The 11,325-nt window shown below is 37.5% G+C and overlaps 1 protein-coding gene across 2 annotated transcripts; it reads right to left on the reverse strand.

Moving 5' to 3' along the window:
• Window positions 1–396: 396 nt before the first annotated feature.
• Window positions 397–11,325, reverse strand: LOC141381077 (uncharacterized). 2 transcript variants are annotated; one of them, XR_012400680.1, is made up of 4 exons: window positions 11,143–11,325; window positions 3,422–3,575; window positions 1,552–2,599; window positions 397–784 (listed from the first exon to the last, which is right to left on the reverse strand). XR_012400680.1 is itself a non-coding variant. In XM_073943781.1 (3 exons), exons 2-3 carry the CDS (start codon window positions 3,474–3,476, stop codon window positions 1,896–1,898), a joined length of 759 nt encoding a protein of 252 aa, XP_073799882.1. In that variant the 5' UTR covers window positions 3,477–3,575; window positions 11,143–11,325; the 3' UTR covers window positions 397–1,895. The 2 variants fall into 2 exon arrangements, 1 of the variants encoding a protein (XP_073799882.1); XM_073943781.1 differs by having other exon boundaries at window positions 397–2,599.

Genomic DNA, 11,325 nt, shown 5'->3' on the forward strand with positions numbered 1-11,325 from the left:
ACCTGAAACTTGCCTACAGCACTTTTTCATTGTTGCTCTTATAGTTGTGTAAACTGCTTCCTTGTCCTCATTTGTATGACTAAAATGACTAAATGTGTAAGAGCCATAAGTTCATTGTTTTATTCATGTTAAATTAATAATATTGTGAAAGGCAAAACTTTAAAATATTTTAATAAAAGTAATTAAATTTTTTATTATTGAGTATATGCTGATGTCACTTCCGGGAAGGATGAAGTTGTGTCATGAAGATGGAAGCGAGACAGTTTTTTGACCGTGTAATATAGTTCAGTTGAGCTGTTATTGAACATTTTGGAAATGACATCACTGGACGGTCTTATGCTACCCGCGTTCAAATCCTGCTAATTTAAAGAGAGAAACAAAACAAGAAGAGACGAATTGATGGCACAAACAATATTTAATATACAATATTATGCAATCAGAGTCCCATTGAGTCGTGTTATCTTGCGTCTACAAAGCCACACGAGCTGATATTTTCTCAGAATCGCTCTAAATGACAACAATGTTCTGCTAGATAGCCGTTATAAATCACAGTCTTCTCCCCATTTCATTTTAAACAGAATTACAAGATCAGGCCAGATAAACAAATGTCTGCATCTCGTCTCATCTGTATCATGGCACAAGTATGAACATGATTTGACTGCTTGCGATAAAACTACAAAAGCAACTGAGCAACAGTCAGTCTTTGGTAGCTCAGTTAGATAGCTAATAGATTGTCTTATGTTGGGTCTATTTTTGCGAGTTTGAATCCCGAGTTTTGTTAATTCTGTAAGAACGGTCTTTAAACCACAGCGGTTCGAACTGTAGTTCTGCCGAGTGACTAAAAAGTGATCAGCATGATGGTAAAAAACTCTACATTTCTAGTCAAACCATTCTTCTGCAATCTCATACCAAAAACAGTAATAAGGGCAGTGTTAATAGCTATAAATGTGGGAGAGCGTTGATATTATGTGATTGTATTGTATTGCAATATGGAACAATTAAGTGTTGATGTTAAATCAAAAGTAATTCACAAATACTTGAAAATGAGATGATTTAATGTCAATAATTCTCGATTGTTACAACTGTATTAATTACAAAATAACTGTATGAAATGATCAAATATGAAATGATAAAACATATGGTATAAATTGTACCCAGCTTAAATGTAAAATTAAAGTTAGCAGAGTTAGAAGGAGAGACACGGGGGGAGGGAGAGAGACAAAGAGAGCAGGCCCAGAAGCCTGATTGCAGTAGAGTCAGAGAAGATAGACTCCAGAGGAGGAGAGGAGCAGAGCAGGAGAGAAGCAGGCCAGGAAAAGAGACAGAGCTCGAGTTTACCACCTATCTTATATCTTTCTTGACCATGTGACCACCAATGCTGAGACATTCAAACTGACCAATCAACATGCGACCACACCATAAAACCCCCAAAGTCCACACAACAGGCCCTGATCTTATCAGTATCTGGCTTTGTAGTCAGTATGGACCTTCTTGAGTCAAAAAGCATGTTTTGTCATATAAACAAATGCATATGATCATTTAGCCTCTTACAATTCAATAAACGAATCACCAAAGGCCATTTTCATAAGGATCTTAATACTGCCTTAATTACTGTTTTACCTAAACCTGAGGAAGATCTCTGCTCTGAGTACAGAGCTATTTCTCTGATTAATGAAGACGTCAGCGATTCATAAATGAGTTCATCCACACCAATCAGGTTTTATAATAGGACGTTTGGCCTCAGATAATGTTGGCAGAGTATTACATGTCTGAATCGGGGAAGTTGAAAACACCTACCGGCCTTCTCTTTATAGATGCAGAAAAAGGCCTGTGATCGCCTGGAATGGGGCCGTCTATGGTACAATCAATTCATAAAAATGACTCAAACCCTGATGTCATGTGTGCTGCTTTTCTCCAGTGTGGACTTTCAGGTGTTTCTTAAGCTGCCCCGAGTGTGTGAATCTCTCCAGACACTGATCACATGAGTACGGTTTCTCTCCAGTGTGAAGTCTCTCATGTGTTTTCAGATGTGTGAACTGACTGAATCTCTTATCACAGTGTGAACACTTGTACGGTTTCTCTCCAGTGTGGATCCTCTGGTGTCGTTGCAGTTCTGCAGCTGTAATAAAAGTCTTCCCACACTCAAAGCACATATACTCTTTAACACCAGTGTGGATCCTCTGATGTTGCATTAAATGTGACAGCTGTGTAAAACTCTTTCCACACTCAGAGCATGAATAAGGCTTCTCCTTTGTATGAGTTCTGAGATGGACTTTCAGCCCTGGCGCCCTCAAGAATGTTTTCCCGCATTGATCACATCTGTGGGTTCTTTCTCCTTTGTGGACCTTCATGTGTTCATTGAGGTTTGATGAGTGTCTGAAACTCGTCCCACACTGAGTGCATGTGAATGGTTTCTCTCCAGTGTGGATCATCATGTGTTCATTAAGAATATACTTGTTTGCCAGAGTCTTCCCACACTGACTGCAGGTCAATCGATTCTTGTCTCTTTGCATTAAAGCATCTTCAGTCTGTAAATGAGGTGTTTTCTCAGCTTTTAGGAGTTCATCATCTTCACTCTCCTCATTCTCTTCAGTAAGATCTAAAATCAAGGTAAAGAGGTTCAGTTTTTAGTGCAACCCCAAATCAGAAAACATTGGGACAGTCTGGAAAACACAAATAATTTCTTTTATTTCATTGCAGACAATAGGAACTGGGTTATATTGTATCTCTCCACTTGCATACATTGAAATACTAATGGGAAGGAAGGGGTTAACATTGTTTATGGTTTTATATATATATATAGAGCGCCCCCTCTGTTACCTTAAAAAGAAAATTCATTGTGGTATGTAGAAGAGGAAGCCAGCGCACGGGGCTGGTTGAATAACTCTGCGCTCATTTTTCTGTTCTGACTGTTTTTTACAACAATAAATCGCTAAAAGATATATCAGTGAATATTTATTTACACCGTCGATAGTTCACTTCACTGAGAATGTGACTGTGTGTGGCTTCTTTCTCTCTTTATCTGTGTTCCCCATACTGTCCCACTTGATCTGATTTGGGGTCGTCAGTCATCAACAATCAGAGCAAAATGTGAAGTGAAAAGACTCCATTTGTAGACATTTCTTTTGTAGGTCTGCAGCATAAATGAAGATCCAGCACTTTTACATGTCCCATTTAAACAAACTTATAGATGTCAAATAAATGAGCTCAGATCAAATTTACTTGGGCCTTATGATCATAAATGTTTAATAAAGATGAAAATAAAAGACAGCTGAGTGTCCATCTCTGTTTCCCCCTGAGAATAGAAAGTGAATTTACACTTCTCCTTTTATTGAAACTCTTGAACTCTTTTGCCTATAGTGCAGACGATACATCAGATGAAGTGTTCAAAGCTTTTTCTGAATCAGGAATAAACACAAACCTGTTTGTTCTTCAGTGTCTTCATCTGTAATTCTGCAGGGTTCTGGATCACTCATCTTCCCACTGTCCTTCAATAAACTCAGATTTGACTTCTGTCTGAAGGTCTGATGCTCGTCCTCACTTGTAGACTGATGGGAATATTCCAGTATTTATAGCTGAAATGAAGGAGGAGGAGCTTCACTAACAGAGAAACAGATCTGCCAAGACTAATGTAGTGTAGCGTGTGCAAAACAAAGCCAGCGGCCTATTGATGTCTAATAAACCAATAGACAACACAAGAGATGAGCACATTCCACATCTACATTATAGAGATGAGCATGAGCACTTAAAGCGCTTTTGCAGACTAATGAATGTGTCCAGGACAAGTGTGCCGCAAGCCTGCGTTTGAGTGAAGGTCTCGGCCGTTAGATCGCCCCCTGGGGGCTGGCTGCAGTACAAGTCATAAAGCCCGCCTCCTCCGTGTTAATGAAGGAGACTTGAGCCCAAATAAAAAAATGATTACACTTGCAATAAACTGTCCTGAAAGATGGTTCTGGTGGATTAAGGCACTGGTTATTGTGCTGAAATAGGTGCAGATCTTCATTTGTGTAAACAGTTTGTTTTTAGCAGTAATTTAATGCTGGGCGTGTCATCGTGATTGACAGCTGTGATTGACAGTTTCTCAAAGCAGCGCGTCTGAGCTTCGGCAGGAGACTGAAGTGTTATTATTGGATTTCTGTGTTATTTTACCATGACAAAATGAGTTCAGCAGTAAACTACAGTTTCTGACAAACATGATCTAGTGGAACACTGTTTATTCGCTAAGGTCAGGGCTTTTTTCGGGCTTTATTAGGCCATGTCCACACTAATGCATTTTCATTTGAAAACGCATATTTTGTCTCCGTTTTGCCCTTCCATCCACACTGAGACGCGTTTTTAGGAAACAAAAACGTATCTTTTTGAAAACGCTCTCCAAAGTGGATAAATTTTAAAAAAAGCCTTTTTCGTGTCGTAGTGTAGACTGTGAAAACAGAGTCTTTCGAAAACAATGACGCGTTTTTTTTCATGTGAAACTCAGTCATGTTACTAATTCGTTTACTTTATTTTCGTTGTGATTATGATTTTAGTGATGTCGTCCTTACTGTGAGGGTAAGCAGCGTCATCAGCAGGATACTGTTCTTTAAAGCGGTCCAGTATATCGGCGTATTTGTTTTGGCACGTCTCCCAGTCTACATTTCCACTCTCTTTTGCAACTTTGTATTCATGTGTTACTCGAAGCAGCAACTCTACTTCATTGCCAGTCCATTTAAAAAACTCTGTGCTTTTCCTTGGCATTTTGCCGCAACGTTTCAAAGAGCCGGAAAGAAAATAAACGTCAGCCGGAAATGACGCATGACGAAGCGTCTTACGTTTCACGCATGCGCAGTACAGGTTGAAAGCATTGGTAGTCGTTTCAGTGTGGATGACAAAGTTTTGGAAAACGAATAGAAACGACAGTGTGAACGTGAAGCGTTTTTAGAGGAAAACTCCGTTTTCAAATTTATCCGGATTAGTGTAGACATGGCCTTAGTTTGCTGATACACGCCTAACCACCCAGATAGCAGAATACACTCGGGCCAGTTCTCGCCTGCCGGAGACTACCTCTGCTGGACATACTCCGGATGCCTGGACTCACTGCCGATTCCAGCCCGAGTCAATCGAGCCAGATGCGGCGGCCGAGCGAGCTGACGCTGCCGCATGCGAGTCGGAATCGACCCGCGACGCCACGAGTAGGTTATGTGTGCTGCGGCCTGGAGCTGCCATGATTGAATCTTTATTTTATAAAACCCTCACCTTTGTTAACGTCATTACAACCATTTGTGTTGATATGACAGCAAACGCAGGCTACTATGTAAACGCAAAGCGTAGCGCTGAGTTTAACCTTTGAATAAAAATGCAAACATCATATATTCAAATAAAGGAAAAAAAAAATAACAATAAAGCTGTACTGATTGCGCAAGTATTTAATAATAATAAAATTGAATAAATTTTGTAGTGCACAAGAATTAAGAAATTCAATATAGGCTAAACATGACAATAAAACTGCACAATAAATGACAAATAAACTAATTTAAGTACGGGGAAAATACAGGAGATCGTTAGCAGTAATTCTCTTTATGTGTCTAAATAATAATCTCCACGTTGATCTCCTGTAAGGTTATTTGAACTTGCTTTACAGGACGTCTCTGCATTTTAAGTTTTGGCATGTTATTAAGTAATCCACTGAATTTGCTGTTATAAAACATTATTGAAACCAAATCTTATATAGCCTAATAGAGCTGTAAATGTTAGATATTATTTATTTACATCATTTACTGTTGGCGTTTTATTTGAAAACTCCAACTAAACATTAAAGGCATTGGATAAACAATTCAAGCGAAAATTAATAAACAATATACAAGTGATGTTGCAGCAGATGGACATTGTATTAATACTGCAAAGTTTTTTTGCACAAATGGACAAATTGCAGGGTTGGGATGTGTAAATATCCTGTTGATATTTAGTAATCTTGCTGTATTTATCTTCTAAACGCACGATTGTTCCCGCATGGTAAATCGTTATGGTGTGTAGGCTATATTTTGGGTTCTGTTGATGCTAATTAAAAATAAAAACCTTTCCTAAAATGTACGTGTTGTTTATATGTTATTGTTCATATTTTACAAGTGTTATTTCTACCCCTATGAAGATAACAAATACCAACAACCCTGATATAAGAGAATATATTATTTGTGCTCATGTTCAGGCTAGAGTATAAAAGATGGTTTATTTCTGCAGTCCAGCATGTATTGCTTTTATTAAAGTATAACAGCTTACATCACAGCGTTTTTAAACCGTATATTATTCTGTGTTTTAAATGTAAGTGCTTCTGTTTACATCAGCGAGTGAGGGTGTTTTGGGGCTCTGGAGAAGTTTGGACATGCACTGACATTTGTGTTGTTTTCAGTATCTTAAAAACATATGAATGGCTAAAGTGTGATAACACTGTAAACAGCACAAGTTGGGCTACAATCATACCTAAGCAGCATGTTTATATGTGTTTGTGTTTTTGAGAAAGAAACGTTTATGCGTGGCCAGTGAAAAACTAACATTTTGAAGTCACTGAAACAAGACTGTGAAACACACAGAGAACATTTGTGCACAAGACTCTTGAGAACTGGATCTGGTAGTCTAGTGTTTTTGCTTCAAAATGATGTGAGAATCATCTTGTTCACTTGCTCACAGAAAACAATACAATGAATTAAAAATTCTAAGGCCCCGTTTACACTAGTGCGTTTTAGTTTTAAAACGGCGTTGTAGAATGAAAACGATCCGCGTCCACACTCGCGTTTTACCCAGCGTTTCTGAACTGCTCTCCGTCCACACCAAAACGCTGAAAACGCACATCACGTGATCACACACACACTCTCGGGCAAGCGCTCCAGCATTTCTACCCAGATGAGAGCTCTGCTTGTCGGACTGCTCATCAAGCATCTCCCGCTGGATCTAATCTCACTATATTTGCTAAACGTGATATTTCATTCATGTTGTTGTCTTTATCTAACGACATATTCCCTGACTTTGGTCATTGGAATCTATTAAGTTACTTGTTCACGGGTAACATGTTTTGGTTAAGCGCAAAGATAAGTTAATGATTAATCCAGGTACATTGACTGATCGCTTGCCTTTATTTCCTGCAATGTATAAACTTATTGTATGTTATACTTATAATTATCAATTATTAAAACTGATATTCAGCAAAAGAGAGGGTGCGTTTCGTATTTTCACTGAAATTGAAAGGAGGCAGTTGTTATCGGCTCCGTTTTGTTATAAATGTCCACACAGTGAAGATGACGCTCATATATGCAGCACGACACCTCAGCATTTCTGCTGTCTAAGTTGCTAATATTAAAAAGAAAATAGGCAGTTCCTTAAATCATGTTTACATTTTATTGTTGAGAAAGTGAAACAACGTAGCCAAGGTGATGTGAATGAAGTTATAAAGTACACTGTTCCCTTTGAAGATTTACGCGTGTCCTCGGTATGTTTTCCATATCAAACTGAGAAGGGGGAGACTGCAGCCTTGATCAACCTTGCGAAGTCTTAACTTACAATAAGAGGATGCGAGACTGAACTGTGTGTGGGCTACTTAATATTGAGGAAAAGCCCCAATCAGATAGGCGAACGTTTGCAACCCCGCCTCCGTTTTCAGATGTCTCCGTCTTTCCCCATCCACACTGAGACGGAGCAACAGCGTTTTAGAATGAAAACGGCCTCTCCAGCGTTTCCAAAAAGCTCCGTTTTCGGCGCTCGAGAACTCCGGCGTAGTGTGGACGGATGGCGTAACCGTAGCAAAACTTATGCGTTTTCAAACTAAAACGCACTAGTGTAAACGGGGCCTGAGTCACTTTTTAAGTGAGATTGGTTTATGCGGGAAGGTGTGAACTATCATTACTATGCAGTGAGTCACACCTGAAGACAAAGACCTGCATAATGAGCCATCAGACAGGTACAGTATGCGACTAGGAGAGAAGAGTTTCAAGAAGGAATCAGAGGAAAGTTTATTTACTTTTTGTTTGCGGTTTATTTAAAATATATTAATCACACAAAATAAATGGAGATTTAACTTTTGTGAGAGTCAGCACACTCTATAAAACTCTGCAAACCTTTAAACTTACACATAGCAAATCTACTGATTTTTATTTAATTTAAATTATTTTTTTAGTAAATGAAGAGTTTAGTTGCAAAATGAGAGCTATTCATTTTGATAAATGTTGTTTTTTTAACATTATTATTTAAGACATCATCAGTCAAGCTCATTCACAATTTCATACATTAAACTATTAAGCTCAGTGAAGTCCAGGAACACAATATTTCTCAAACCCAGGATATTTTTATTTAACTTTATGTCTATGAATATTTTATAAATAAGTTAAAAACATGCCGAAATGCAACATATTATCTTAATGATGTCAAACATCTTAAATTAGTTAAAAAACAATACATCATAAATATATGGAATAGTATATACAAAGTTTGAATTATAATAATACGATTCTGAGTTAGTTTTGGTAATCTCATATTAGAGCAATGTTATTTTAAAGAATGATGATTAATCCATATTAACAAAAATAACTGAGCAAAAGAAAGCAGGTGAAAAACAACATCATGTGCGATAATGAAATCTTTTAAACAGTCGCGTGCATCACAGCAGCTTTTGGCGCAAGTTATCATCCTCTAATTCGGTATTCACAGATTAATAAACTTACAAAGGACTTTTAGAAATGTAGTCTTGCAGACAGGTCTGTTGTGATGAGGAGGGGCGCAGGAAAAAGGCAGTATTTCACTGTAACAACTGGCCTTCTTGACATCAGCGGAGACTCACAGACGCAGGATTATTAGATCCTGGTCTACTTCCGTAGCGTTTTTATACATTTTTGTGAAGTTGAAGGCTACATCCTCATCTAACAGATTGTCGGCATAACACAGACAATCATTACTCTCATTACTGACCAAACTCGGAGCACTTCTTGTCTACTTTTGCTCTCTTTCTGGTCCTTTACCTCCGTTGTTTTCACATCTGGATTTACATATGAAGCGCGCTAACTGAGAGGCGGGAGCACGCTGCTGTAATGAGGCGATATAGGAGAATCCGAACATTCCTTACTTTTATACGGATTACATACAAAGAGATCATTTGTTTTCGACTTGAATTGGTTAATGCAAAAGTACACATATCAAGCTTTACATAGATATCAGAAATCATAATCTTTGTTGACTATTTGCCGAGTTTCCTTTAATTTTAGTGACGTGTTTTTCTGACCACAGTCCTATATGGGGCGTCTGCAGACTTGGATCCAGGCAGTTTTACGACCAAGGCAGTTTTACGCCCCACAGCTTTACGCCCCTGTTGTTCCTAATGCGTTCAGTAGGGGGGGGGGGGGGGGGATGAAAGATACATGACCACATAATACATTTGAAGTCAACGCTCCCAGATTATTTAATGTCCTGTAAATAAATATATATAATTTTAATTAGATTACGCTAAATATGAACGCTAGATTAATGTATCATAAAGTGAGTTATAAAATATATAATATGCAGAATTGATACACTCACCAAATAATTCCAGATTTGCAAAAGCTCTATTGCAAATTAATTTAGATTCATTTAATTTAAAAAATTAAAAACAAGTTGTTGGATACTGTAATGGTTAATTGTAGTCTACCTATACGTTTTCATATAGAGATATGCATTTGTTGTATTGTTTATATATAAATTTGCATTTTGAAAATAACAAAATAAAAACCAAACAATACAGTGTAATATGGAGTAATGATGTGCTTGGATAAGAATGCAGAGGTATTGTTACAATAAATATTGTGAAAAAATAAGGGATAAACAATATGATTGCATGTGCAATACAAACTTCATTGGTAATATATAAAATGTACTGTACAGCTATATGAACAAAAATGAGTAGACCATTTATAATTGTGAGTTTCTATATGCATTTATAGATATATGATAGTTTAATTGTTTAAACTAGAACAGGATTGTATTATATTGATTGTAATTGAAAGTAATGCAATTTTAAAATTAAAATAAAATCAATTAAATTTTCAGATCTGTTTAGATTTATTTCAATATTTAAGAAAGTCAAATTTGGAGGAATAATGTAGTGTTGTTGAAGTGTAGATTTGGCTGACAACCCAGACCATGCAAGTGTATTGTCTAATCTATGAGAAAATATATATCTTTAAATTATAAAGTATATAATAATTACTTCCTTGCTGAGACAAAAAGGTAAAAGAAAATTAGCCTACATAACTCACTTTCTTATGTAGATTAATGTTATTTTACTGTTTTGTTAAAGTAGAACATGTAGCTGGCCTGCACATAGCTAAAATTGAGTCAAACTAACACATTGCTGTTATATTACACCAATTTGTTTGTGTTGACATACACTCATATCGACCTTAATCTAATAAAAAAAGGTTTAAGTTACATGTTTGCTAAAGTTATAAACACGTATTTAACATAGATAGGCTACCTCTTCATGGTGTTGCGTTTGGTTGGGTGTGATAAAGTTCTGTAGGCTTAATATAATACTGTACTGCCTCCCTCTACTGGACACAACAGGAACAACAGGGGCGTAAAACTGCCTGGGCCGTAAAACTGCTTAGGCCGTAGATCTGTCTGGATCCAAGTCTGCAGCCTCCCCCTACTCCCACAGTCTGCTCGCGTCTCAGACGCTTGTAATAACAATGTCCAGTGGGCGTGGTCGCATTAAAACTAATGAGATCAGACTGAGAAACTAGACATAGCGTTGATTTCATACTGATTACTTTATCAAGCTATGTTTGTTTTCAACATGCATAGCTGCGTTTAAAAGTAGACACTTTAAGCTTTCTAGAAATGCATGTCTCACCTGTGTGCGTTTTACCGACGCGTTTCTAAAAGCAGATCACGGAGAGAGAAAAGACAGAATGCCTACACTGTTTGTTTTCCTTATTTTGCAAAAACACACACGTTTGTTGTTGTTGTTGTGAGTGTACACAACAAAAAGTACACACATAACAGATTCAATTGATGTATTGATCTTATCTGTACGATCAAAACTGAAAGTGTAATTTAAGTTCATTTCAGCAGTTTGACGCCACCACAGGTCAAAACGCGTATGTTAAACATGTTATAACTCTTGTAACATTAGTCAGCTTCACTCACGCTCAGTCTCCAGTAGTTTGCTCTCAATTCTCCACGGAGATTTCTTACATGCAGGAACAACGATCGTGTGAGCAGCAAATGAAGCACAATCACACGACTGCAGCCACTACACACTCACAAACTGATGGAAAACGGGAATCTTCCTCTCCTTCACTGCTGTATCCACTACATCTCTCTCTGTGT

This window comes from Danio rerio, chromosome 3 (genome assembly GCF_049306965.1).
Source record: "Danio rerio strain Tuebingen ecotype United States chromosome 3, GRCz12tu, whole genome shotgun sequence".
NCBI lineage: Eukaryota > Metazoa > Chordata > Actinopteri > Cypriniformes > Danionidae > Danio > Danio rerio.

Coding starts and splice junctions, on each gene's coding strand:
- LOC141381077 (XM_073943781.1), bottom strand. CDS start 3,476: ATGAGTGATCCAGAACCCTGCAGAATTACAGATGAAGACACTGAAGAA. Junction 2,600..3,421: donor AGACACTGAAGAACAAACAG/GTTTGTGTTTAT, acceptor CCTTGATTTTAG/ATCTTACTGAAGAGAATGAG.